This window comes from Brachypodium distachyon, chromosome 3, assembly GCF_000005505.3.
Source record: "Brachypodium distachyon strain Bd21 chromosome 3, Brachypodium_distachyon_v3.0, whole genome shotgun sequence".
Classification (NCBI taxonomy): domain Eukaryota; kingdom Viridiplantae; phylum Streptophyta; class Magnoliopsida; order Poales; family Poaceae; genus Brachypodium; species Brachypodium distachyon.
In genome coordinates, this window is record NC_016133.3 from 40,743,801 (window position 1) to 40,769,375 (window position 25,575).

A 25,575-nucleotide genomic window follows, 5' to 3' on the forward strand; every position below is an offset into this window, starting at 1 on the left:
TTTCATGAACAAATCAAGCTACCTATTTACTGCTAGATTACATGTTCTCCATAATGTATTCAATCTTGAGCCATTAACCACGTTCACAACTTGATTACCAGAGGAAGTTTGGCTTTCCACAAACTCTGCATTTGGCCACAGTTGTGCCAGCGGACAGCACCCCAAACTCAGCTGACTGTACATAGATTAGTACAATACTGTCCAATCTATCCAAATGCCCATTAATCTCTCAAACCACCGAACCCAATACTTCACCAAATCTGACCACGCAACCATACTCCCTATCAATTTGATCACGCTTTGGCGGCACACTAGGCTGTTTACTGCTAGTCCTCGACACATGTATTTCTATTATCCATGTCCTCCAAACGGTAACCAGTAGAATGCACCATCGGTCTGTCTATCTACTATTTTTACAGCAGGACTAATATAATTTCAAACATGGAATTTGCTGGTTCACAAATACTATGCTTTGGTGTGCACTGATTCCCTCGCTTCCTAAGGCATAAATGTTCAGCTAATCAACTTGTACGACTCTAATCTACAGAAGCAGGTTCTATGGAATTGTTCTGTGCACCATCACACGTCAATATGTCACGCTGAACACGAACAATGTCCAGCGCTGCTTTCTCATTGATCTTGCTGCTCTGCTGGTGTTCCATGTAGTCCCTGTACTTGATTCCATGGAACTCCATGCCCTGGGGGGCTTCCTGTGCCAGCTCTTGGACTGGCTCGACAAAAGTGTCTAGGCATGGCCCTATTAGGCTCACGAACGACATCCTTGTCTGCTCACCACTGATCACTGCACGGTGGAGCACGGCCTTGTATCTTCCATTGCTCACAATCTGCAACCACATGTACAGGACATGCGCGTGTATAGTTCAGAGATAGTACAAGTTTGTGAACAGAATAGAACATTTTTTCACAACATTTTACTTTCAATTCAAGAACTCTGTAAATAATTCACATACCTCCATTTGATCGCCGGTGATAATGAAGAGCGAGCCCACAACGGGCTTGGCAAGGAGCCACTGCCCATTGTGCTTGACTTGGAGGCCATCCACACCATTTTGGAAGAGCAAAGTGAGAAGGCCGTGATCAGAGTGTGCCGAAATTCCCATAGCCCCATCCGAACCAGTGTAAGGTGGATAATTGTTCCCGACGAGGATCTGGAAGCAGGACTCAAGGTTTAGGGCTTCAGAAATACAACCGTTGTCAAGGCCCAGGCTCTCAGAGATTGCCTTCGCAAGCTCCAGCAACAGGCCTCTAGTGCAAGTCGAGTACTCCATAGCAATCTCTCTGACAATGAAGTGTAGCAGATAAAAGTTAACACAAGTCATTCAATCAACGTCCATCAATCAATGAAGTGAAAGCATACATGGTGTTAATTACTACTCTCTTCGTTCCTAAATATAAGATGTTCTAGGCTTCTAGCTTTGTCCTAAAGTCTAAGTTAGTTTATAGAGAAATCTACCAACATCTACAACTCTATGTTAGTTTTGTTAAAGTCTTCATTGTATATATCTTCATAGTATACTTATTTGATATTGTAAATAGTAGCGTATATTTTTCTATAAATGTGGTCAAACTTTCAAAAGTTTGATTTATGACAAAGCTAAAATATCTTATATTTAGGAACGGAGGCAGTAGTTTGTGCTACCTTAGCTTTGCGGGCTTTGCAGGGCAGTGAAACTCAGGGTGAACAATCATCTTCACAAAGTCCCTCCGACATAAGGTGTCATCGACGTCAGAGTAGAAGAAACCAGTTCCGACACGTATAGGACCCTTTGGGCCAGCGGCAATGTACTCTGCCTTCTCTTCCCTTGGCAAGCTGTACAGTTCCTTGCACGCATCCATCACTGCTTCTTGGAGAGCCTCGGGCACCCCATGGTTAATCACCTTCATGCCACATCAGACACAGACACAAAAAGGCTATTAATCGTGCTACTGAAGACTCAGTGCCTAGTACAATATGTATTCATAGCGTTATTCAATCGTGGTGCCATTGCCATACCATGAAGAAGCCCCAGTCCTCGCAAGCCCGGCCGAGGTCCCGGATCGCCTGCGACCGTTGCTCGGCGTCGCCGTTGAGGAGGACGCCGAGATCGACGACGGGGATGGCGTCCCCGCTGCATGTTCTGGCACAGTCACCGTAATCTCGGTTTTGACGGTCAGGGGAATGGCGATTAGCGGGTGGCGTCATGCCCATGACCGTGCAGTCGCTGAAAGGGGAGAGAGTTCCAGAGGGAGATCACCCTAGGGTTTCGGCGCGTGCGGGGGTTTCCGCTCGCGACGGCCGCGGCGAGGAAGGCGATGAGCTCGGCTGGAAGGACGGTGAGAGTCGAGAGACCTGTTTGGGGGAGGCGGAAGCGGGCGGTGCGGTCGGCGGCGGCAGAGCACGGGCACTGGCCAGTCAGAGGAAGGAATTGGCCATTGGGGGGGGGGGGGGGGGTGATTTCGGAGAAAGTTGAGGGGAATTTGGGAGAGGAATAGACGAAGGGAGAGGAGCCCAATAAATCTTACGGGCCTGATTTCCATAGGCATGTGAACCACCGAGACATTGCCGCTTACGGGCCTTCGTGTTCGTGCAGTAAAATAAGCCGTATGTAGGCCACGTCGGCCCATGCGTGAAATTTAAAATCAAATCAAACAGATTAATTCCTTTCCCCTGAAAAAAGAAGATTCCGTTCCTCTCATAAAACACTGCTATCATCACACATAAGCAATGACATTGTCTTGCTTTCTTCTGAAGATATGATCTCTGGCATAAACAGAGCAATGTTTTAGCAACCTTAACCTTTGCACGAAGTTTATTTCAACACATTCAAACTCGACGATTCTAATCTTATGCCGAACCGTTCGTCATCAACATCGATCTACTGTAACTTCTAACGCTGCACGCGGACGATGTCCAGCGCCGTCTTCCCGACGAGCCTACTGCTCTGATGGCTCTCCATGTAGTCCCTGAACCTGATCCCCCTGAACTCCACTCCCTCAGGCCCTTCCCGTGCCAGCTCCGGCACCGGCTCGACGACGGTGTCCAAGCACGGCGCGATCAAGGCCAGGACCGACATCCTCCGCTCCCCACCGATCCACGCCCGGTGGAGCGCCGCCTTGTACCTCCCATTGCTCACAATCTGCATTCACCAAATGTAACAAATCAAAGGAATCAGATTCAGAGTTGCAGCTAGTGCCGTCGAGTCTTGACACACGTCTAGATCATAACCTCGAGCTGATCGCCGGCTATGACGAAGAAGGACCCCGGGAGGGGCTTTGCAAGGAGCCACTGCCCGTCGTGCTGGACCTGCAGGCCGTCGACGCCGTTTTGGAAGAGCAGAGTGAGCAGGCCGTAGTCAGAGTGGGCCGGGAGCCCGATAGGCGTGCTGCCATCGTCATCGTCCGGGCCAGAGTACGGCGGGTAATGGTTGGCGACGAGTGTCTGGAGGCAGGACTCGAGGTTCAGGGCTTGCGCGATGCGGCCGCCGTCCAGCCCTAGGCTCTCGGAGATCGCCGCCACGAGCTCCAGCATCAGGCCTCTCGTGCACGCCGCGTACTCCTTGGCAACCTCCCTGATGTGCAATGTAAACAATCTCTTGTCGGTTTACACCGTGACAGTAGTAATTTTTGTGCTGGCGGACACGAGATTTGAGTACCTTAGGTTTGCAGGCTTTGATGGGCAGTGGAAATCAGGGTGGACGAACATCTTGACGTAGTCCCTCCAGTACCTGGCGCCGTCGACGGCGGAGTTGACGAAGCCTGTGCCAACGCGCACGGGGTCCATCGGGCTGCCGTCCATGTACTCGGCCTTGTCCTCTGTCGGTAAGCTGAGTAGTAGCTCCTTACATGCGTCCATCGTTGCTGCTTGGAGAGCCTCGGGCACGCCATGGTTGATCACCTTCAGGAGTTCAGGACATGTGAATGCAAGATTCAATTCAGATCGACCTGTGCACTGAAGGATGCTCGCACTTGAGAATTTAGAAAAGAGGAAGCTTTGGTGATACCATGAAGATGCCCCACTCTTGGCACGCCCGGCCGAGGTGTCGGATCGCCTGCGCCCGTTGATCGGCGTCGCCGTTGACGAGGACGGCCATGTCGACGACGCGGATGCCGTCCTCGCTGCACGCTCCGTTTGCTTGAGCAGGGGAGCGATGAGGAGATGGTGGCGCCATGATTGTGCAACGGACAGAGGCAAAGGCCTGAGCCCTGAGGTGTTTGCAGAGGAAAGTAAGCGGTGCGCGGTACTGCGGTGCAGAATGTACCAAAATTGCTGCGTCAAGGCCAGGCCAGGCCATGAGTTGGTGGCTGCCGTGGCTGCTCGTGTTAATCCTCCATGCACGACAGAGATGGTTGGGAGCTCGATGTGATAATTAACGCCGAGTAGTACGGTGATGCATTCAACTTGTTTGGTTCTTCTCTCAAATATTTTCTAGATGTCACTTGGTCAAAGACTCGTTCAAAAAAAAACAAGATACACCTTATTTTTAGGAATGATGCGAGTATAATTCTTGTAAAAAAAAACCGAACACTTTTGAACACAATGACGTGATGCCACGTCAGCTAAAACTAGGATAAAAACTGTTCAATCTGAGCGAAAGAGATCTTTTAGACGGTTTTGACAAAGTAAAATGGGTTAATTTGATATATGCGACTGTAATTTTGGCGGGTTCAAAAAACAGCACCGCAATTCTCATCCTTTGATGAATGCCACTGCAGTGGTCTCTTTTGACCCACTGTAGTGATAATTTTCAAAGAATCTGCAGAATCGCACTATCATTTTTTGAATTCTCTAAAATAGCAGCGGCATATATCAAACAAGTAAAATTGGGGGTTGTAATTTAAAACTTAAGCTTTACTTACAAGTTTAGGAAGGGGGCGAAGTAGTCCTGATTTGGGGAGGAAATAAAGACCCGTTGATGAACGAACAAAGATCCGGGGGTTGTGATCCTCGAGATAAGAAAGAGGAAGCATGGTTGTGGGTTCAATTTTCATACACACGCAGGCCATCAAGAGATTGCTGCTATGGGCCATGGTCCAGAAGGGAGGCAAGTCAATAGCAGGCCGTATAGTTTGGACTATATCATACATAGGCTATCCGCCGGCCCATCCACAGATTTTGATGACTGTGAGTTGTGACGTGCTGCTAAAAGACAGTCCAGCGTCAATTAAGCGATCTGTTGACATAATCTTTGCATGACTCCACCGGGTCACCGGGAATCACCCGGTTCATGCAAAGATTAAAGTTGATGGTTCCGTTGCAAAAACAGAACAGAAGGGAGCGGAGTCAGCGATTTGCAGAGATGAGAATGGATATTTTTTTCAGGGTGCTTCAGTTAAGTTACTGTCTTTGCAGGCTTAACTGAACCCCCTACATTGGAAACGTATGCTTTTGAAGGAAACTGAAACCACAATCAAGAGCTTGGTGCGCTAACCAATGCAACCAAAAGACCGATCTGATGAAAGGAGATAGGTAATCCACTTATACTTCGACACACAACAATGGCCGCATTTGGCCACCGACGGAGAGAATGTAATTGGGAGGCCAAGCAGTTAGCAAAGTCTGACACTTATTTAGAAGTCAGTAAGCATGTTTGGTTCTTCGATCCTACTGACCATCTCTGTATTCCCAAACGTTGGACTGAATAACAGTAGTAGAGATTTTTTCACGAATTAGTAAGTATACTGCACTAACTTAACTGTTCGGCCCCATGGTATGCACTATGGACAGATAGTCCATCAAGATCAAAGCATAAGCATTCAACAGATGTGAAGCTCTTCACTGAGCTGTCGCCCTGAAACAGCAGTCTCTCAATTAACCGAAGAATTATCCGGTGAGCCCTCGCCTGCAACGATGCCACGGTGCACGCGGACGATGTCCAGCGCCGCCTTCTCGTGGAGCACGTTGCTCTGCTGGTACTCCATGTAGTCTCTGTACTTGATGCCCCTGAACTCCAGGCCCCGTGCGCCCTCCGTTGCCAGGTCCGGCACCGGCTCGACGACGGCGTCCAGGCACGGCCCGATCAGGCTCACGAACGACATCCTCGCCTGCTCCCCGCCGCCCCGCGCGCGGTGGAGCACGCCCTTGTACCTCCCATTGCTCACAATCTGCTTGGTCGAAAGAGAAGTAGCAAAACAACCAGATTCAGAGTTGCAGTGTTCTCGACATCCAAACCATCTCCAAAATTCAGAGTTGGTCTTCGTCAGTCTCACTGTACCTCGAGCTGATCGCCGGCGATGACGAAGAAGGAGCCAGGAATGGGCTTGGCGAGGAGCCAGCGGCCATCATGATGGACCTGCAGGCCGTCGACACCGTTCTGGAAGAGCAGCGTGAGGAGCCCATGGTCGGAGTGGGCCGGTAGCCCAATCGGCGGCGGCCCATCGTCGTCCTCCGGGCCGCCACCAGCGTGCGGCGGGTAACGGTTCCCCACGAGAATCTGAAGTCCAGACGCCAGATTCAGGGCCTCAGCAATGCGGTCTCCACGGAGGCCCAGGCTCTCGGAGATCGCCGCCGTGAGCTCCAGCATCAGTTGCCTCGTCCTCGCCGCGTACTCCGCCGCGACGTCCCGCAGCTTCGCAGGCTTCGCGGGGCAGTGGAAATCGGGGTGGACGAACATCTTCACGTAGTCCCTCCAGAACTTGGCGCCGTCGACGGCGGAGTTGACGAAGCCCGTGCCGACCCGCACGGGGTCCATCGGGCTGCCGTCCATGTGCTCGGCCTTGTCCTCCGTCGGCAGGCTGAATAGCTCCTGACATGCTTCCATCACTGCTTCTCGCAGAGCCTCCGGCACCCCGTGGTTGATCACCTGCGTGCGTACCGTCGTGTAAGGTTCAGAGAATTTGTTCATTTAGGAATCTACTGATGCTTATTCGGTGTGGTGGTACCATGAAGAAGCCCCATTCTTGGCACGCCCGGCCGAGGTGCCGAACCGCCCTGGCCCGTTGGTCGCCGTCGCCGTTGACGAGGACGCCGAGGTCGACGACTGGGATGCCTTCCTCGCTGAACTTCGGTCCCGTACAGCCTCCGTGCACTCCGTTTGGAGAAGGTGCTGCCATGATTGTGCTGCGCAGTAGATGGAACTCTGAAAGAGAGAGGGAGAGATCAGTGTCAAGTGTCAGAGGAGGAAGCAAGTGGAAGTGTCCAGTGTGTGTACGTACCATGTAAATAGGAGATGACTGTTGCATCAGGCCAGGCCGGGGCCGTGAGGTGCAGGTGGTTGCCGTGGCTTGTTGGTGTTCTCCCCTGCACGACAAGGACGATCGTACACGGATCGGAGCTGGGCCCGGCCACATGTTTCAGATCAAGTTGGGCCCGGTTTGGTCCTTCTTCTCTGGGATATTATTGGGGTGTGCTGATGTAGTTGCTGAATTGACAAGAGAAAGTGCTCTACGACATGAATTTTGTCAACTTCGAATTGAGATCCCCTCTGTTAAATTAGGGCCATTACTCCAAAACTTGAATTTTTGTGGTTTGGTTGTTTCGAATTGTTGCAAACTCAACGACTTGTTTTGAGACTTGTGTGAAATTAGGGTCATTATGACTTATGAAACTGCGTGGAAGTGAAGCTTAGTTAAAACTTCAAGATGATTTGCTCTTGTGAAACTTGAGGCGGAACTACTGTACTTACGACTATGACAATGGTGTGTACAACTTTGGTATGACAGTTCACGTGAAATTTTTGAAAACTCCAAAGTTCCTAATTAACTCTAATTTATATGAAAGGAACACACATTTGCTTCCCAGCCTTGCCACAGGATAGAGTTGCTAACGCACAGAACTAAAGTTGTCGTCGTCGCGGACTAAAGTGGGCACTGCCATAGAACTAATATTGTAACTTACACGACGCAAGCTGTCACTGCCACAAAACTAAAATTGTCCGCAAAACACGATGCGATCTCAGCCACGTCTTTCCGATCGGATGATCAACAAGACGTTCGCTCCAAGAGACGAAAGGGCACACGTTCGTTCCATATAAACTCCGTTATATGAATTCACCACATGTTACGAGTTATAATCACCTCGACCAGATATCCAATCAACTTCGTTTCTCCAGTCCGCCTCACTGCTACAGATCAACGGAGGTGGAGCATATTTGTGTTCATATTTTGAAAACAGACTCGGCGATGCGTGCTTGTCGGGCAAAGCAGAAAGGGAAATGATCGACTCTTTGGACCAGGCCGGCGTACGTGAGCCTTATGATAAGCGATGATTAGTCCTTGCTTTGCATCTATGAGGTTCGTTAACCTGCTCGCAAGGAAAAGCGTATGTATGGATGTCAAGTCAATGCTCCTAGCTGTAAATTTCTCCGTCTATGAAGATGATTAAAGGGACGCCCATTAACTCTTACTAGATCAGTATCTCATGACCTTGTCATTGACGAGCCGTGAACAAATGAAACTTCAAGAAAATATCACTCCAAGTCCAGAAAAAAGTATACACCTCTCCAACTATAAAAGACCAAACGAATGGAGATTAACAAACCACTAAAATGTTTTTGAAAAATCTGTTTTTGTACAAAATACTTCTGCAAAGAGGATTAACAGCGACAACGACAAGGACAGAGGCAATTCTACTACTCTTTAGCACATCAAAACGCCACGTCAAACGCGGCCGCCGCCAAGTGGCAGTGGGCACGCGGCCCCGGCCCCGACGTCGCACCGCTGTCCCGTGGCCGCGGCGGCATTGCTTTCGACCTTGCCGGGCGCGTCGTCGGCCTCGCCACGGCGCGCGGACGCGCCCCACGCCGCCGGCAGCCTCGCGGACGAGAACGTGCGCGCCAGGAGCGCCGACATGGTGGGCCACCGCCCGGATTGGCCGAGCCGGACGCTCCTCCCGGCGCGGGGCGCAGCGCCGCCGAAGCCGAAGCCTAAGCCGCGGCGCGCGCTCCTGCTGCTAGTCCCGTCCCCGCCGTCCCGGAACGCCTGGAGGCTCTTCGAGCGCCGCAGCTCCCCCGCCGCGACCGCCTCTCGCAGCACGTGCTCCGGCAGCCTCAGCGTGTACCTCTCAGCCGCCGCGCCCCCGGCGGCCACGGCCAGAGAGTGCCCCGTGGTGTGCGACCGCGGGAAGACGGGCTGCGCGGGAGAAGGAGGCCGCCCGGACTTGCTCCGCAGCGCGCGCTTCACGCTGCCGATGCGCACCAGCTCCGCCGCCTCCTCCTCTGTTTCCTCTGAATCAACCGCGATCGCCACCGTCGTCACCGGCTCCGGCGGCGCCGTGGGCACTTCCTCCGTCGCAGCCGCAGCCGGGAGGACATCCTGCGGCTGTACCACCGTGGTGGCCATAGCCGGAGCCGGCGCCGAAGCCTCGGGGAAGACGAGGTTGGCGCGGCAGACGGGGCAGGTGACGTGGGACGCGAGCCAGGCATCGATACAATCCACATGAAACGCATGACAACACCGCGGCAGGAGGCGGAGCGCGTCGCGGTCGTCGAACTCGCTGAGGCACACGGCGCACTCGAGCTCGCCCTTGAGGCCGACCCTGTGCGCCTTGACGTCGGCGTACGCCATGGTCGGGAGCGCCCGGAGCGCGGCCGGGTCGAGCCCGCGCGGCGTCCTCCCCCGCACGGCGGCGGCGGCGGCGCCCGCGGCGAAGGTGATCCCGCTGCCGGCGCCGAGGGCGAGGAGGTCGCCGGCGGGGCCCGGGCCCGGGCCGAGCGGGCTCCCCGCGCAGCGGCGGAGGTAGATGGAGAAGAAGCCGAGGAAGAAGAAGGCGGTGACGAGCACCACGATTATGACGGCCATGGACGGGTTGAAGCTCTGCGGGTTGAAGTAGCTCGGCCCACGGCCTGACGGCGAGTCCCACTGCGCGGACGCCATGTCGGCGGCCTGGGAGACGAGAGCGAGTACGAGGAGGACAACGGGGAAGGAGGGGCTGCTGCGGCCATTGCCGACGCCGCGCGTCCGGCCCATGGATCGCGGATTTCCCCGATCTGTCCTTCTCTTTCCTTTTCGGGTGGGAGTAGGAACGGATGGAGGCGGGCGGGGGAGAGTGTGGAGCAAATGAGTGTGTTCATACGCGCGTAGGACGGTAGGAGAGGGAAGAGATAAAAAGGGGGCCGTGCGTGCGTGTGAGAGGTTATTACCGTGGCAAAGCTGAGCGGCCGATCTCGGGCCAAAAAGGTTTCCGTACTAGAGATATATCCATTTCTCGTTTGTAATTTCCATAGGCACTATACGCTGCTAGTGGTACCAACACCAAGATCAAATCATTCAGGCTGTGTTATGGCATTCTAAATTGGAGTATACATACGTGTGAGAGAGAGATGGTGTATGGATTTTTACCAAAAAAGAAAAGAAATCCTCGCGTAGGCGCTATATAGTATCTCATTTATAGTTGACTTTTTTAGGACGTGCTTTTATGTCCTATCGTATCCAGCCGACTTATCTATCTCTAGGATTTTCTTGTGTAATCATTTGCAGCATGTTATACACTGGAGCCACAAACCTGGCATGCTCTCATGTATCTGTTCCTTGGATCTACAATATCTTGAACAGTAACATTGTGTGGGATTCTTTAGCCTGAAACCCCTCCACACCGGACCTCGAAGTTAATATGGAGTACTTCTCAGAAGTCTGAATGACCCATCAGAGTAGTCGCTCTATCGGTTCGTCACTGGCGTTCATATACTGATGCGTCGTCTGTTGCAGAACAGAGACCGACCCGCTGCCCCGGCCCGGCCGGGTTCCACCGCCGGCACGTGGGTTGGCCAGTCTGCACGTATGCAAACCAGCGTCGCGCCTCCTGGCCCAATCAGCATCTTTTGCTTTGTTTAATTATCCTATCATGTGTGCAAAGTGTGCTTCATTTGAGTGCTTCTCCCAGCTGATTTGTTTTTCTCTTAAAAACAAATAGAAATAGCAGTACTAGTATATGCTAATGTGACTGCGAACCGACGAGCCGACTGCGACCGTGAACCAAATCCGACGACCAGAGTAGTGCAAGTGTACAGTGGACGAGGATGATGCGCCGGCAGAAATGACAAAACCGAATGACCCCCTTTGCGTGAGCACGAAAGAACGGCGACGTCTGTTGCTTCTGGCCCGGGCGGGCCCAATCCGTGCGGGTCAAAGCCGACAGCTGTTGAAAAAAACTGGCACCCGAAATTCGGAGGAAGAGAGGGCGTGCGTTTTCCTTTCGCTAGTTGCCGAGCAAAATGCACACGCAATCCTTAATAGAAGAGCCGGTGCATTTTAGTTCGTGTTTGGTTCCCACGGAACTTGTCGTTGTTCTAGTGCATGGAGGGAGTATTGTTTATGTGATCTAAGACGAATCTTTATACGAGTTGTATATGGGTCTGAAGGGGTATTGTCGGGTCGGCATCGACCAACACGCCGGCTGCCAAGTAGGATATTCCCAGGTCCTCCCAGCTTAATGGCCACTCTAACGGGCTTGGCTCCTTCCCTAACGCGGATCACCACACCTAACACGGATGCGGTGGAAATATAGGAGAGAAGGAAGACGCGCATCTGGAGGTGGAAGACGAAGGTGGGTTCGTCTGTTAGAGAGATTTGAGCCGTTGGATTTAATTGACGGTCCATATTAAAAGATACCCATTTGGGCACGCATGAAAAACCGTATTAGATCACTTAAACAACACGATGTACTCCGTAAGGACCAACCGTGAGTTCGAGTACTAAAATGCACAAGCTTTTCAAATTCAATGACTGGATTGCTCCAATCTGAAAAAATATCCTTCAGATTGGAGCATACTAATTATGTTCACTTTGATGCACAGCCGGATTTCCCCTTATCCCACCAAATTTAAAAATCCCTTATCCCGCCAAATTTAAAAAATTACTTAAAATTTGACTTGAACATTTAGAGGCTAGTATAATTTGACTTCAGATTGGAGCATACGAAAATCGTGCTCCAAGAAGGTCCTTAAATTTTGTGGCGAGGGAACGGAGTGGGTAACGGTCCAAACTCCAAACGCACGGAAAAACTTGCCATGCACGTATAGGAGTACACTCTCCTTTTGGAACTTACTAGCTTAACCGCGCTGGCACTGATAATGCGACTGTAAATCTGTTGACCAGTACAGCCAATCTGCTCTACTTACTCTCCTTTCGAAACCAACTAGTACGACTAAATGTTGCTCGTAGGATAAATACTACTTGCTGTTATTCAGTGTGTTACATTATAAATCGCCACTTTACTCGGGATGGCCAGCCAGTCAGCCAGCTTTCTTTTTAATTCTCTGTCTTCAAGAACCGTATTTTGTTGAAACCATTAGCACTTTAGCAGGTCAGCATGCACAAAGCTTCCTTCTAGAAATAAGAAACACCCACGAGACTAATTGAAAAACGACCAAATTCCAATTGACGGATAAAGACCACCGTAGTGGTGGAATCTCAACGTCGCTGTCCAAAATTGTCATTGTCACCTGCAAGTTGGTTCGCTTACTGTACAGTTCAAATGTTGGGACAGAGTCAGAGGTTCAGGCGTTCAGCAAAGGCTGCGCCAGCTCCACTCTATTTTCTCAATTTGCCCGAGTTGGGTGAAAAATGGACGATGCACATAAGTTTGAAAAAACAAACTTCATGTACATTTGGGAGCTCTTTACATCAACTTTTGTGAATGAACAGACCCCTCAAAATTAGAGAGAACATATCAGACTTATTTGAAATGCGTATTGGACTATTTTTTGGGCCAAGTTTCATTGTATCATGCAAATATAGACAAAATATACAGGACGCATCCTGCCACAAGCATCATGTAATTTGGGCTTTCTAACGGTGAACCGCCTGCAGAGAGAAAAAATATATCATGTTAATCAAACCCAAAGTGGAAACAATAACTGCATTAACCTAAACAAAAACTGCATTAAGCCATAAGTGTCTATAACAATACCAGATTATGTTACTTGCCTTATCAAAAGAAAAGAGGATGCTACAGCTGATATAAGCACTAACTAGGGATGGTAGTGCGCCTGTGGGCCATACCATCCATGATTATTATTTTCTGTAACTTGTTAAGAACTTGAATAGCATTACATGTTAGGTGTGAGCCCATGTTATCTCTCACCGAGTTATTTTTTTTTTGTCGGGTTAATGATATATGCCAATGCAATTTTGGCGAATTTGAAAAATGCCGCTGCAATTCTCATCCTTTGAAAAATGCCAGTTGAGTTGGAAGTTCTTTTTTAGTATGAGGTGGCCCAATGGGCCCAGTGACGGAGCCATATAAGGGGGACCGAGAGGAGACGTTGAATTCCTACTACAACCTACCACAATATAATCGCATTGATCTATTGATAAAAAAATATCAAATGCTTCTTGCTTTCCAATTATGTTATCATGGAATAAGTACAAATCAGACTATTATAATTGTGGAAAAATGTAATGTATTGTACAGAGTAGTTTGATCACACTTTATGCTCCACATAGTCAGTCGACAGGGCATTTTGGCCCATACTTTAATAACTTACTGAGTTAAGTGCAGTATGAATTAGACTGAATGACAGATTGAATTGTATTGGGTTTTATTTTATATACATGTATTTGCATTTTTGCCAAAATAAACGAGAATGGGTAATTGGATCAACCCTATTCGCATCCCTAGCTCAAGCAGAACTACCCCACCCATAAGCCATTTGTCATGGTCATTATGTGATTCCATTTTATATGATGATGATGATGATGATGATAGTAAAATTTTGTACAGAAGTGATTCATGTTGAAAGAAGCTGAAGGACAAACTGCTTACCAGCAAGATACCTATTCCTTATGTTCCATTCATAATCCCAGTGCACACTGTTGCACCTGACTGTCCAATAAGACCAGCCAAAGGAGGCTTCTCCAAAGACCTCCAATTGAGCTTTTCCAAATAACTGGTATTGAGCTTGCGAAGCGTTTGCGACATTCCATTCATTTACCCACTCTCCTGAATAATGAGATACCAGGGAGGAAGGTAATTAGTATACATTATACAGCACACCGATGATCTCAATAATAATGGAGGAATGATTCTGTTACAAGAAAGCCTGTGTAAAGCATTTGGTAAATCGAAAAAACACTATCGTTAAATAGTAGATATAAATGTGGACAAAAATACATATCGCATATCTGAATTATCTAAAAGTAGATATACAAGGGGTAACATATAAAATTTTGTTAAACTTTATTTCACACGACCTACCGATGAAAACAAGAGGTCCATTTGCGCCACTCAAGGCCTGCACTTGAGGCAGTCTGTCCTTGTAAATGAACCGTATGTTCTCTGTTGCATTAAGTTTCTCAAAATACGGATCAAAAAGGTTGTAGTAATGCAAGTCCACAACAGTGTTAGTTGGACCGAGATCAGCCTGATAAAGCTCCACTGGATCTGCATTCCCTATCCTCTGGCAGAATATAACATAAGCTGTCTCCGAGTAACTTCGTACAATTTTGTAGCCTGCTTTGTAATACGACACTAGAGTACCTAGTGGGACTCCATCCGCAGACGGCTCATTCAAAAGCTCAATACCTAAGAGAGAGGGATTATCTGCATACCTGCAGATAAAAGACAGAATATATCTTATTGGAACTGAGGAAGTTGTGATAGGTAGAATCTTGCTGTTCATGCCATTCAAGAAATTGCCAGTGAATCAAAAAAATGGCTCCTTACCTTCATGCATTCCCTCATTAGCTAATAGATTTTAGACCGATTGGCTAACCGATTCAAGTATTTGACATTGTTAACATATCCTCCAAATAGTAAGGAAATAACGTAAGAAAATACATAAAGGTAAGGAAAGTACATGAAAATTGAAATATGCAGCAATAGAATATTTTTTGGAAGGATCATATGGAAGTTTCTCGACACTTATTATGGATCAGAGGGAGTATTATATTGCTGCATATTTGAATTTGAAGGAAACCACATGAAAATTAAAAAATGCAGCAGTAGACTATTTTTGGGGAAGATTTTATAACACATCTTTAAAAAAAAAGTATTCTAATGCCGTGTACTTGAATTTCAATGGAAGTACATGAAAATTCAAACATGCAGCGCTAGAATAATTTCTAGGAAGGTTCTTATAAGTTACAACGCGCCTTCCAAAAAACTCATTCCATCGCTGCGTATTTAAATTTCAGTGAAAGTACCTGAAAATTCAAATATGCAGAAATAGAATAATTTTTTGGAATCTTCCAAGAAAAAACTATTTTTCTTCGAATTTTCTTCTATTTCCTTACTTTCATTTTTGGAATCTTCCAAGAAAAGAGAGCACCCCCAGGATATGTCAAATAAAAAATGTAGTGCCTATTGCTCCTCCATATTGTCCACAGCCTTTTGTTTGTAAGATCTGTGAAGGATGAGATTTTTTTTTGTCTGGCACAGATCTATTGAAAAGAGAATTCAAAGTCTTTTTCCAACTGGCCGTTGACTTTATTTACTCTCATGGCCTCATGTTACTATCAGCGTGATGAAAAATATTTCCTCCACATAAAGGAAGAATTTTGTGCCACAATAAACTATAAAACACATTAATAGAATCCATGTTACCTTTGAGCTAGAATTTTAATCACCTCCAATGTTTGTTTAAACGTGATAGAATCCATGTTACCTTTGAGCTAGAAAATTAATCACCTCCAATGTTTTCTTTATGTTAGCAGCTGAAGGCCAATCTACTGAACCATCCCTGCTAGCACTGTGCTCCATTCCATTTTGAGATCCAGGAGCCGCATGAAGGTCAATGATGCACTTCAAGCCATAAACCCTGATCTCAAAATCAGTCCCTCCATATGATGATGCAGTCTCAAAACTTTCAAAGGAATATTTTAGTGGAAATAACAAATAAGAATAGTTTAGAAGCTAGACCTACTGTGCCCAGTAGAATGCTCTATCAAGGGTATCCAGGGAACCACCAATAAATGGAGCAGGCGGATCAGGGTCATATGCAATCCACCATCCAACTGGAATCCTGACTGCATTTATGCTGTTTCGCGAGAGGAAATAGAAATCTTTTCCAGTAACAAAGCTCTTCCGGTGTTCCTGCGAATTGTGTAAAATAGCAAATGAGTAACATAATATACCGAGATCTGTATCAGATAAAAACTCTGCACTACATGTGAGGATATAAGTAGATAACACAGCTCTAAAATTAGGGAACTTACAGTCAAGACCACTTTTGCCTGTGCAGGTCCATACCCATTAGCAAGCTGGTAATCTCCATGCAAGTTGTTTGCAACAATTGTCATCTCAAATGTTGCCATATCATCACCCCATCCTGGTTGGGAATGATAATTTGAAGCAAGCTGATTATTGTCTGTGACCTGAATAATGGAGTATATGTCAACTTTCCTGATGGCACTGCTGAAGCTTCAGCTAGTTAGTTTCATACACAAAAAGGAATGTGATCATGGTGCATAAATGCTGTCACCTCAAGATGATTTTGAGAAGATACTCGATACCTGCAAATAGTTCCCATTTAGAAGCTTGATATGAAGCAATGTATTATTCCTTTCGATATAAAATGTTTCAGGGTCTCCTGGTGAATCTGCAGTTGCTGAGATAGTGTCCCCATTACTTGCTGTTAAGAACTGGCCATTGAAGCACCGGAATTGAAATTCACTATCAGAAACTCTCCACAGCTGAAAATGGTGCCAAGACAAATGCAATTAGGATCTACAATATGATTAACTTTAGCATTCTCCTGAAGTATGATAGGTTTCTGTGTCAATGGTAAAGATTCAAGACAGACGCAAAAGACAAAGAATGGGAAAATAAACTGGTAAACTTGCGCCAATTTACTAAAACTATACCTTCTACCACTGGGAATTGGGAAACACACATTCACATACACAATATAATTCTGTCTTTTTGTTTATAACCTCTGTAAAAACTGTTTGGTAATATACTGGTCCTCCAGCTTTGTGGCAGGTCTAAATCAAATAAGTAGGCTTTGTGAGTCGCCTCGGTGACTTGAAACAATGCCCTTGAAGAAATATTATGGACTAAAAGTTGAAAAACAAATGCTACATTCAGTGCAGTTTTATCTCAAATCTCCAGAACAGAACAAAAATGGCCCCTTTGATGAACAGATCAAGGCCTAATATTGAGGTGAAGGCATGCTTAATGCAGTTTTCCCTCAGATATCCAAAAAACATGAATAGCCCAATTCACCTTGCCAAATAGGCGCCAAATATTTGTACTATCAGTTCCTTTTCCTTTCTCTAAGAAACCACTTTCCTTTGACCATTCACCTTGAAAGTTTCCCACGATGAAGTAGCAGCTCGATCCACGGTCACATTACTGCCTCCACCACTGTATGCACTCACGTACTTCTGTAGAGCAACAGACTTGAGCTGCACCTGCGTGCCATCCTGAAGCAAATACAATATCCACATGACAATAAAGCAAAATGCAAAGCACTGTAGAAAAGAACAAGGACCAGAGAGAACCTACCAGCATGTCCCCGTTTGGGATGCCATCAAACAAAGAAGGCTTGATCCACCCCTCCACCACCAGCCAGCCTCCCAAGTTCACCGCCCTGACCTTGGTGAAGCTATCATCTGCGAAAACAAGCACACAATCAAGACTGCATGAGCAACCGCGTTGACAGAAGCCAAGACTGAGCCACTCGGTGGAGCCGTGGAAGGCAAAATTCTCACCTGACGACGAATGCGACAGTTGGAAGACGCAGAGAGAACAAAAGACCAGGACTCCAGTGCAAGGGAGCCTCATGTGGGCAATGCATCGAACAGGTGGTGCGCACAAGAACTGGGGCAGAGGACAGTGAGGACTGCCCGCTTGACTTGTATATGGCGAAAGGGACGGGAGATTCCAAGCCCACCGCGGGCAGAAACCGGGAGTGATTTGGCAATGGCATGGCCGGGCAGCCCAGGCTCCAGGGAATCTCGGCTTTTGCACGATGTGGTTATGCCTTCCTCATCGCAAAGTTGATCCCAAAGAACGGTGGGCACGAAAACGAGATAGTTCGCTTTCTCGGTTCAGCTGCTTTTCTTTCTCCCTGCTGGTAGGGGCGGTGCTGTGAACCGGCCCGCGGTTGCGCCGCCTCCGACATCCTCCGTGCTGTCTCTCCGTTATTGGAGCCGACCGACACGCGACGAATAGGCGCTCGCACGCGGGACGGCGGGAGCATTTTTTTTTTTGAGCGATGATCTAGCTTCATTGATTCAAGAGACAAAAGTACATAAGATCGATACACGAACGAACACAAATAATAAAGATACTCAACAAAACTAAAAGTTTCATCCTAGTTCTTTAAAATAAACTTCTCTTATTCATCCTTCGCATCTTGACGCTTCTCCATGTATTTGTTGACAAAATTGCAGAATACTAATATGCTTGCACAAGCTGAACTAACTTCGTAGGTTTTGAAAAGCCGCATGACCCACCCACCTCAAACGGTGAGAACCTAAGATCATTGAACGCACCATGGTCGGGGTCATACCCTTTGCAAGACAAGCTGTAAAACTGTTTCTCCATCGATAAATCAATGAGAAAAAATACCAAAAACATGAAAAGACGTGTCATGAGAACCACTGACTTCATGACATAGGTTGCAACACCTACATCAGGACGATGAAGGAGTCAGGACACCAATTTTCTAGACGACGGCATCTCCATCGTCAAGACGCCACCGAGAAGAACACAAAAATCTAACCAAAAAAAATAGCAAAAGTTGATGCCAGACGTTGATCCGTAGTTCCCCTCGTCTCTTGAGGTCAGATCAGTCGTGAGAGACGAGGGGAACCGCTGCATATTGAAGTTTCCTAGAAGACGACGGCTAGGATTTTCTTGCCACGAACACACATATTCTAATTTGAGGGGGGCTTACCGGACGGCGGGAGCATCTGCACGATTCGCTGTCGCTTGGCCGTGGATTTTGCCATCCTGGGCCCTGAAGGCCCGAAGTGTGCACGCCTTCGGGGCTTCGGGCCAGATGTCCCGCGACTGAATAAAGGCGGGGCCTTTCGGTTTTGTCGGAGTACTCCGGGCCATTGGGCCAACACCCGGCCCAGTAAAGAGCTAACCTATTTTTAAGCTGTGTCCGTGCAGGCTGTCACTGAATTTTTTCTACGCCAAGATCGGGCTTTAAGTTGTGTGCAAATTATGCAAGTATATCACGGGCTCGTTTGTCGAAGCTAGCATGCATGCGTGACCAATCTTCTAAAATCAAGTATTCGTCCAACAAATAATGTCTCAACTTTGACAAACTTGAAACATTTTTTATTGGACGGAGGGAGTACACGGTAATATATTCTCCTACTGTCACGAGTAGTCAAAAGACATCTTTCATCATGTTAACAATGGGGTCGAATAATATTATTGGCTAGCTGCAATCATGAGTAGTCAAAAAATATTAAGATCTCGTGGCTGCTAGCTAGCTGCCTCAAATGATGCATTTTCCTTTGCAGCTGGCCAGATTGTTCGTTCCAACACTTTGAAATATGTACTACCTGCAAGTATAGCCATTTCGAAAAGATCGATGTACGATGTGCTAAGTATACTTTGTTTTCTTTCTTTTGGTAAACACGCATATTCGGTAATGATCATGGCTCACACGATGAGCACCAGTTGCTCGCACTTTTTTCTGTTGGGCTCTGCAGATTTTATTAGGTTCTACTCATTTTGTAGTATAAACTGTTGGTCGACCAAAGTCATTCTAGAGCTAGCTAGACAATGTCAGTTATCGTTGAAGACGTTATAGGCCAAACTTGCATGTTACCTTCTCTACCATATCAAAACCGTTTTTATATTAAGTAAAACATATAAAAAACGTCATCTATTTAGTTGAGAGTGAGGGATTAAAAAGAACTATACTGTCCAATTTCTCAATTCATATATACATGTGCATACACAGATCTGAGACCACAATAGATAGATTGTACTCCCTCCGTTTCATAATTCTTGTCTCAAATTTGCCCAAAAATGAATGCATCTATTCCTAAAAAGCATCTAGATACATGTAATATTTCGACAAGAATTATGAAACGGAGGGAGTAGATATATATCCTGTAATCCTGTATATACACATTCCAAGGTGTTGCTACTGGCTCGGCCTGCGCACGACGGGCAGCAAGCAAAAGCGCACTGACGCTGCTTACGCGAGTCGAATGGAATGGAATTGAACCGAAACAAACAAATGTTCGGTACAGCACGCCATGCATGCATTTGCAGCACGCAAAACACCAAAACGCAACAGAGAAACACCCCAGCTAGCTATACTGTACATATAGCTGCTGGCTCTAGCCTGCTAGGTACTGCGCGGCCTAAGTAAGAGATCGAGACAGTCATGCAGCCGATCGGTGCAGTGCATGCAAGGGCCCGGCGCCCGTGATGCATGGCGCTCGCAGGCCGGAATGTTTTGCGCGACGGACCACACATACGCGGCAGGAGCTCACGGTTTTCTCTCCGGGGGCCGGCCGCCCGGCCGGCAACGCAGGCATGTGCGTTTCGCGCAGAAAAGCCTGGTGTACGTGGGCGCGAAGCCGGGACGAACAAGAAAGAGACGGATCGATGATGATATTATAACACGTGAAACTTACATGCATGTATGAAACCGAGGAGAGTTGGTCTCTCAAGTCTCAAGTGATCAAGTCCGGAACCAGATTGAACCAAGTAATATACTGTACGGAGTGTAACATTTACCGTACGTCTGTTTTTCATCCATTTTAGCAATTTGGTGAGCTGACAAATGGAAACACGTACAGTACGAATGAATAATTTGGGCCTGGCCATGCAGGTGGAGTGGACACGTATCGGACTATACATAATTGGCTCCGGCGATTTTCCGGATCGAGCGAGCGAGAAAGCTGCCCCTACCCTTGTGTAGCATGCACAAGTTGCATGTATGGGCTAACCTAGAGTAGAGACCATGGGACAAGGCTACGCCTGAAATGCGTCGAATATAACCAAGCAATTTCCCGTGCCTCTAGGGGCTCGATACTGACAAATCATTGCCAGGTCACGAACTCGTAGCCTTTTGTCAATCATCTTTGTACATACTACTATACTTTCCCTGCATCGACGTAGGTTAGCTATATATTAGGATTGTACAGTAAGCAGAGCCGCAGTAGCTAGCATACTGTAGTTTCCTGCTGCATGCCCCTTTTCCAAAGCAGGCATGCATGTCAATCACAGGGTTACACGGAATATCGAATTTCTATAAGCAGATAAATCTCCACTATTTCACATTTTCACTCACCCGCTGCCTTTTTTTTTCAAAAAGGGGAGCGTCCCGGGCTTGATGCACACAGCCAATTCACCCGCTGCCCCATGTGCCCTTGGTAAGCTATACAGTACTCCCGCAGATTTGTGCCATGCATACATACACTTATGCATCGATCTGTTGTCAAAATCCTGCTTTTATGCTAGTTACTGAAAGCATGGCAGCGTGGAAGTGTCTTTTCAGTCAAAAAATGCTGCAAACAGAAACTTGGAAACGTGAACTAATTAAAAAAATGGAGTAAAATGGGAAGGAAGGACAAGCTCTATTCAACATTGGGACTCCGCACGCACTTTTCTCTATTCAGCGCATCGTGATCACTTTACACTTCCTTAAATTTGTTCATTGCATGGCATTTTCGACACCAGAAGATCAAAAACAACATAGCTTTTCTTTAGAAAAGGCAACGAGATACATCACTCTCTCTGTTTCTAAATACTTGTCGTGATTTTAGTGCATATAGATTGATGGGGCCGGGGATGTAACTGAACGTACACGCCAGATGTAACTGAACGAGTATGAGCAGCAGTGACTAATATTGATCCAAAATGCCTTGGTTGATCAATCCTTCTCTGATAATCAAACCCTCTCCTATTCAATCATCACCCATATGTTAGTACATGCAAACTCTCTGTAGCTAGTAGATCTTTTCGTAATTTCCAAAGCTATTTTTGTCTTTGTCCGGGTACTAGAATATATATATATATATATAACCATGCTGATTGCTCTCATCATTTCGTCAATCGTCCCATGTATGGTCCTTGAGAGAGCTGCATGCCAGAATCGGCGAGGACACATGTCGTAGGTGACTGGCCGGCCGGCGAAATGGCGGAGATCAAGTACATGCACGCACGGTAGTCTAGCGCCAAAGGCACAGACGTAAGATGCATGCATGTACTGATGTACCACACGTACAAATGGTAAAACCCCGCAAGCTAGCTAACCCCCCGTGCTTGGCAACGTACTGAAGTCAGTACATACAAAGACTATACCGGCCGCCTGCATGCATGACTGGGCGGTCACGCGCGTGTACGTATGTACGTACATATATACGTATTCGCGCATGCGTACAAACTCAATCACACGCCTGTCTCGTGACTGCCCCAGAGGCCCAGACTATATACTCAATTCCGATATATATCCTCCCACATACACCGTCTACAGTGCGTAGGGATGACGAGCGAGCTACTAGCATTCGGTGTGTAGGAAACTGCATGCGAATCCCCTGTAGCTCGGGTAGATGGACCATGGATGTCATCGGAGTGCGGTATGCTACTGCTCTGCGGGTACTGCATGTGTACGCGCGCGCTGTCGAATACTCATACTGGCACGCATGCAGCCGAAAGATGGACGGCGACAAGCCAGCGAGAACGAGAGATCGATGCGGTCCAAATTAAAGTTACCGCGTGCGGCGACGAGGTGTGATGTTACCATTTTACCGCGCCGGCAGGCCGCGGCCTTGGTACTCTCTTCCGATTCTAAATTGTTATCGAAATATTATGTGTATATGATGTTTTTAGAAAATAGATACAGGACCGGCCGTGCGTTTTTCTTCCTGGGGGTTGCGTCGGTTTTAGCAAAGCTAAGCGTTAATTGCATGTCCCGATGGGGTCGCGCATGCATGGCGCCGTCCCGTCGTCGACCGCCTCTCCCTGCCATGGCAAATTGGCAATGGCATGACGTGCCGTGCGGGCCAGCAGGTCCGATCGACCAAATCATGGCCTAATCACACACACCAGAGACCACCACGTACGTAGTACGGATCTCCGGACTCTCCAGCAGGGCCAGGGCTGGGAGTAGTATAAAATTGTAGCGGGGGGATTGCTTTGCGACCTCCTCTGACCTCAGCGTTTCTCTTCCCCTGCTTGCTCCTCTGTTTTTCTCAGGAAGGAGGGGTATGGCATTGGAGGCCGTGGTGTTCTCGGAAGGCTTCTTCGGCTGCCCCGCCATGCCGGCGTCGGAAGGACCCTGGGGCGGGACAGCAGCTAGTAGCAGCAATGCGTACGGCGCCATCGAGGGGGTGCTGGAATTGGACTACGGGGGCAACGCCTGCAGCTGGAGCGCCGCTGCGCCGGCGCCTGAAGAGCTCGCGGAGCCGGCGGCGTCGGGTGCGGGGAGGAGGAAGCGTCGCAGGGTTCGGAGCGTGAAGAACGTGGAGGAGGTGGAGAGCCAGCGGATGACCCACATCGCCGTCGAGCGCAACCGCCGCAGGCAGATGAACGACTACCTCGCCGCGCTCCGCTCCCTCATGCCGCCCTCCTACGTCCAACGGGTAACTAACTAGCAACTAGTAGGCCTTGACTAGTACCGGGAATTTTAGTACGATTAGCAGTAGTAGCATGATCGATCGGCCAAGTTCTGTATGTAATTTTGGTTGGGAATGGAATGTATGTACAGGGCGACCAGGCGTCCATAATCGGCGGCGCGATCAACTACGTCAAGGAGCTGGAGCAGCTGCTCCAGTCCCTGCAGGCGCGCCGCCACGCCCGGCGCCCCATCGGCACCGACGACAACACCTCCGCTGCCGCCGTGGCGCCCTTCGCCGACTTCTTCACCTTCCCGCAGTACACAATGCGCGCCCCGGACGCGGCCGCATCCGCGTCCGCGAACGACGCCGAAGCCGTCGCAGCCGGCAATGCCGACGCCGACACCACCGATATCGCCGACGCGATGGTTGCTTCGTCGGGCTCGAAGCAGTCGTCGGTGGCGGAGATCGAGGTGACCATCGTGGAGAGCCACGCGAGCCTCAAGGCGCTGACCCGGCGGCGGCCCAGGCAGCTGCTCAGGCTGGTCGCCGGGCTGCAGGGTCACCGGCTCGCCGTGCTCCACCTCAACGCCACCGGCGCCGGCCACATGGCGCTCTACTCTCTCAGCCTCAAGGTATACGCGTACTGTACTCTACTGTTTTCTTCCCGAACGAACGTGCATCTGTTTCTTTTTCGAGACCATTCGCTTCGAATGCTCGGTCGCATGGCAGCCGCGCGTACGTCACGCCGAAAACAACAACTAAACTCGCCTCGTTTTCCGTGCCCTTGTCCGGGACGACCCCTCCAAACTCTTCCCTCTGTGTGTGCGTTTCACCGCAACGATGAAAAAGCTGCACTGATTAATTGACTGGCGCCGTGTCACTGGAATTGACCCAACAGCCATTTTTTATTTCTGCGCGTGCACAGCTAATTAATGCATGAATTAATATATGTACACATGATGAAGATATATGAACTGCATGGTCGATTAATCTGGATGATGCATGGCTTGAGCAGGTGGAAGACGACTGCCGGCTCTCGTCGGTGGACGACATCGCGGCGGCGGTCCACCGCATCATCGAGACGATCGCGCAAGAGGAGCAGCAGCAGCTGAGCTGTAGCTAGGTTGAGTTCGTAGATCAGTTTTTCTTTTCTTTTTCTTTTTCCGAAGCAAATATTGTTTTTAGCACTGCCATTAGTTACGTATTCACAGGCTACTTCTAGCTAGCTATCCATGTAATGAAACTCTGTGTGCTCTGATTTAGTGGTTTTGTACCCATCTACGAACGTCTCTCTCTCTCTGAAGTCTCAACGTGTTCTCTAGCTTGCTGTGCATGGTATATAGAGGAAATTGCAAGTTCCACCTCTATTGGGGACGTTGTTGCGCAAAACACCGTTTCTACGAAATCTTTGCAGATTTCACCATATATTGGTCTAAGTAGTTGCAGATATGTCCTAATAGCGTGTTAGACGAGTTAATCACGTTTCTGATCTGTGGGCCCCGCATGTCAGTGCCAACGTGTATCGAGTCTTTTGCCACGGTGGACCGGGTCGGGTTTGGAGCCAACTGGTTAAAAGAAAATCACGTCTGATTAGGTCGGGTCCGGTCTGCTCCACCGAATCGGGCATGACTTCATTTTAATTGGTTGGCTCAGGCCTGACCTGGTCCACCGTGGTAAGGGGCTCGGTCCACGTTGGCACTGACATGCAGGGCCCACAAGTCAAAACGTGGTTAACTTGTCTAACACGCTATTAAGACCTATCTGCAACTCATTATGCCAATATGCGGTGAAATCTACAAAAAATTAGTAGAAGCGGTGTTTTGTGCAACAACGCTGTGCAATTTCCTCTGGTATATATGGCCAGGCGCGATGACACAACCCACGCGGATACATGCATTGTTGGAGGCTTGTGTACGTTTGCACAGTTGATCTATACGCAGACGCGACGTTGGCAATGGCAACCTGCATCTGCATGCAGCGTGTGTTGCGGTCTCGAGCACGATTGACAGGCTCGTACAATTACTGTACAGCGCCCGCCAGGACAGTGCCCGTGATTGTTCCCCGCCGCGCGCGCGTGAAGCTGAAGAAGCAGTCTTGTTCTCTTCTGAACGAGTATCCGCCGGTCCATCGACCCCCGTTCTGGCGCCCATATACCACAAA

The 25,575-nt window shown here is 48.4% G+C and overlaps 6 protein-coding genes across 6 annotated transcripts; 1 reads left to right on the plus strand and 5 right to left on the minus strand.

The window, feature by feature from the left end:
• Window positions 1-25: 25 nt before the first annotated feature.
• LOC100837581 (flavanone 3-dioxygenase 3) lies at window positions 26-2,438 on the minus strand. Its single transcript, XM_003572250.4, has 4 exons — window positions 2,015-2,438; window positions 1,661-1,899; window positions 972-1,299; window positions 26-845 (listed from the first exon to the last, which is right to left on the minus strand). The coding sequence occupies exons 1-4, from the start codon at window positions 2,207-2,209 to the stop codon at window positions 537-539; spliced, it is 1,071 nt and encodes a 356-aa protein (XP_003572298.1). The 5' UTR covers window positions 2,210-2,438; the 3' UTR covers window positions 26-536.
• Window positions 2,439-2,719: 281 nt separating this feature from the next.
• On the minus strand, window positions 2,720-4,368 carry LOC100837893 (protein DMR6-LIKE OXYGENASE 1). The gene is made up of 4 exons (XM_003572251.4): window positions 4,002-4,368; window positions 3,654-3,895; window positions 3,227-3,569; window positions 2,720-3,137 (listed from the first exon to the last, which is right to left on the minus strand). The coding sequence occupies exons 1-4, from the start codon at window positions 4,290-4,292 to the stop codon at window positions 2,889-2,891; spliced, it is 1,125 nt and encodes a 374-aa protein (XP_003572299.2). The 5' UTR covers window positions 4,293-4,368; the 3' UTR covers window positions 2,720-2,888.
• Window positions 4,369-5,454: 1,086 nt separating this feature from the next.
• LOC100838193 (protein DMR6-LIKE OXYGENASE 1) lies at window positions 5,455-7,148 on the minus strand. The gene is made up of 3 exons (XM_003572252.3): window positions 6,880-7,148; window positions 6,213-6,800; window positions 5,455-6,102 (listed from the first exon to the last, which is right to left on the minus strand). Exons 1-3 carry the CDS (start codon window positions 7,048-7,050, stop codon window positions 5,806-5,808), a joined length of 1,056 nt encoding a protein of 351 aa, XP_003572300.1. The 5' UTR covers window positions 7,051-7,148; the 3' UTR covers window positions 5,455-5,805.
• A 1,194-nt stretch (window positions 7,149-8,342) lies between these two features.
• On the minus strand, window positions 8,343-10,374 carry LOC100838491 (E3 ubiquitin-protein ligase ATL6). The gene has a single exon (XM_003572253.4). The coding sequence runs from the start codon at window positions 9,901-9,903 to the stop codon at window positions 8,596-8,598; it is 1,308 nt and encodes a 435-aa protein (XP_003572301.1). The 5' UTR covers window positions 9,904-10,374; the 3' UTR covers window positions 8,343-8,595.
• Window positions 10,375-12,426: 2,052 nt separating this feature from the next.
• Window positions 12,427-18,080, minus strand: LOC100838803 (probable glucan 1,3-beta-glucosidase A). Its single transcript, XM_010236926.3, has 10 exons — window positions 17,587-18,080; window positions 17,381-17,487; window positions 17,179-17,298; window positions 16,387-16,566; window positions 16,090-16,248; window positions 15,798-15,967; window positions 15,540-15,692; window positions 14,132-14,484; window positions 13,700-13,876; window positions 12,427-12,738 (listed from the first exon to the last, which is right to left on the minus strand). The coding sequence occupies exons 1-10, from the start codon at window positions 17,657-17,659 to the stop codon at window positions 12,659-12,661; spliced, it is 1,572 nt and encodes a 523-aa protein (XP_010235228.1). The 5' UTR covers window positions 17,660-18,080; the 3' UTR covers window positions 12,427-12,658.
• Window positions 18,081-23,009: 4,929 nt separating this feature from the next.
• Window positions 23,010-24,700, plus strand: LOC100839107 (transcription factor bHLH96). Its single transcript, XM_010236927.2, has 3 exons — window positions 23,010-23,439; window positions 23,565-24,047; window positions 24,431-24,700. Exons 1-3 carry the CDS (start codon window positions 23,065-23,067, stop codon window positions 24,536-24,538), a joined length of 966 nt encoding a protein of 321 aa, XP_010235229.1. The 5' UTR covers window positions 23,010-23,064; the 3' UTR covers window positions 24,539-24,700.
• The last annotated feature ends 875 nt before the right edge of the window (window positions 24,701-25,575 follow it).

Excerpts from the sequence above, each read along its gene's own strand:
- LOC100838193 (XM_003572252.3), bottom strand. The coding sequence starts at position 7,050 with ATGGCAGCACCTTCTCCAAACGGAGTGCACGGAGGCTGTACGGGACCG. Across the intron at positions 6,801-6,879 it reads AAGAATGGGGCTTCTTCATG|GTGATCAACCACGGGGTGCC; the intron begins GTACCACCACAC and ends GTACGCACGCAG. Across the intron at positions 6,103-6,212 it reads TCGCCGGCGATCAGCTCGAG|ATTGTGAGCAATGGGAGGTA; the intron begins GTACAGTGAGAC and ends TCGACCAAGCAG.
- LOC100838491 (XM_003572253.4), bottom strand. The coding sequence starts at position 9,903 with ATGGGCCGGACGCGCGGCGTCGGCAATGGCCGCAGCAGCCCCTCCTTC.
- LOC100838803 (XM_010236926.3), bottom strand. The coding sequence starts at position 17,659 with ATGAGGCTCCCTTGCACTGGAGTCCTGGTCTTTTGTTCTCTCTGCGTC. Across the intron at positions 17,299-17,380 it reads TCCCAAACGGGGACATGCTG|GATGGCACGCAGGTGCAGCT; the intron begins GTAGGTTCTCTC and ends TATTTGCTTCAG. Across the intron at positions 12,739-13,699 it reads AAGGAATAGGTATCTTGCTG|GCGGTTCACCGTTAGAAAGC; the intron begins GTAAGCAGTTTG and ends TTCTCTCTGCAG.
- LOC100839107 (XM_010236927.2), top strand. The coding sequence starts at position 23,065 with ATGGCATTGGAGGCCGTGGTGTTCTCGGAAGGCTTCTTCGGCTGCCCC. Across the intron at positions 23,440-23,564 it reads CGCCCTCCTACGTCCAACGG|GGCGACCAGGCGTCCATAAT; the intron begins GTAACTAACTAG and ends ATGTATGTACAG. Across the intron at positions 24,048-24,430 it reads TCTACTCTCTCAGCCTCAAG|GTGGAAGACGACTGCCGGCT; the intron begins GTATACGCGTAC and ends TGGCTTGAGCAG.
- LOC100837893 (XM_003572251.4), bottom strand. The coding sequence starts at position 4,292 with ATGGCCTGGCCTGGCCTTGACGCAGCAATTTTGGTACATTCTGCACCG. Across the intron at positions 3,896-4,001 it reads AAGAGTGGGGCATCTTCATG|GTGATCAACCATGGCGTGCC; the intron begins GTATCACCAAAG and ends GAACTCCTGAAG. Across the intron at positions 3,138-3,226 it reads TAGCCGGCGATCAGCTCGAG|ATTGTGAGCAATGGGAGGTA; the intron begins GTTATGATCTAG and ends TGGTGAATGCAG.
- LOC100837581 (XM_003572250.4), bottom strand. The coding sequence starts at position 2,209 with ATGGGCATGACGCCACCCGCTAATCGCCATTCCCCTGACCGTCAAAAC. Across the intron at positions 1,300-1,660 it reads GCAAAGCCCGCAAAGCTAAG|AGAGATTGCTATGGAGTACT; the intron begins GTAGCACAAACT and ends CTTCATTGTCAG. Across the intron at positions 846-971 it reads TCACCGGCGATCAAATGGAG|ATTGTGAGCAATGGAAGATA; the intron begins GTATGTGAATTA and ends ATGTGGTTGCAG.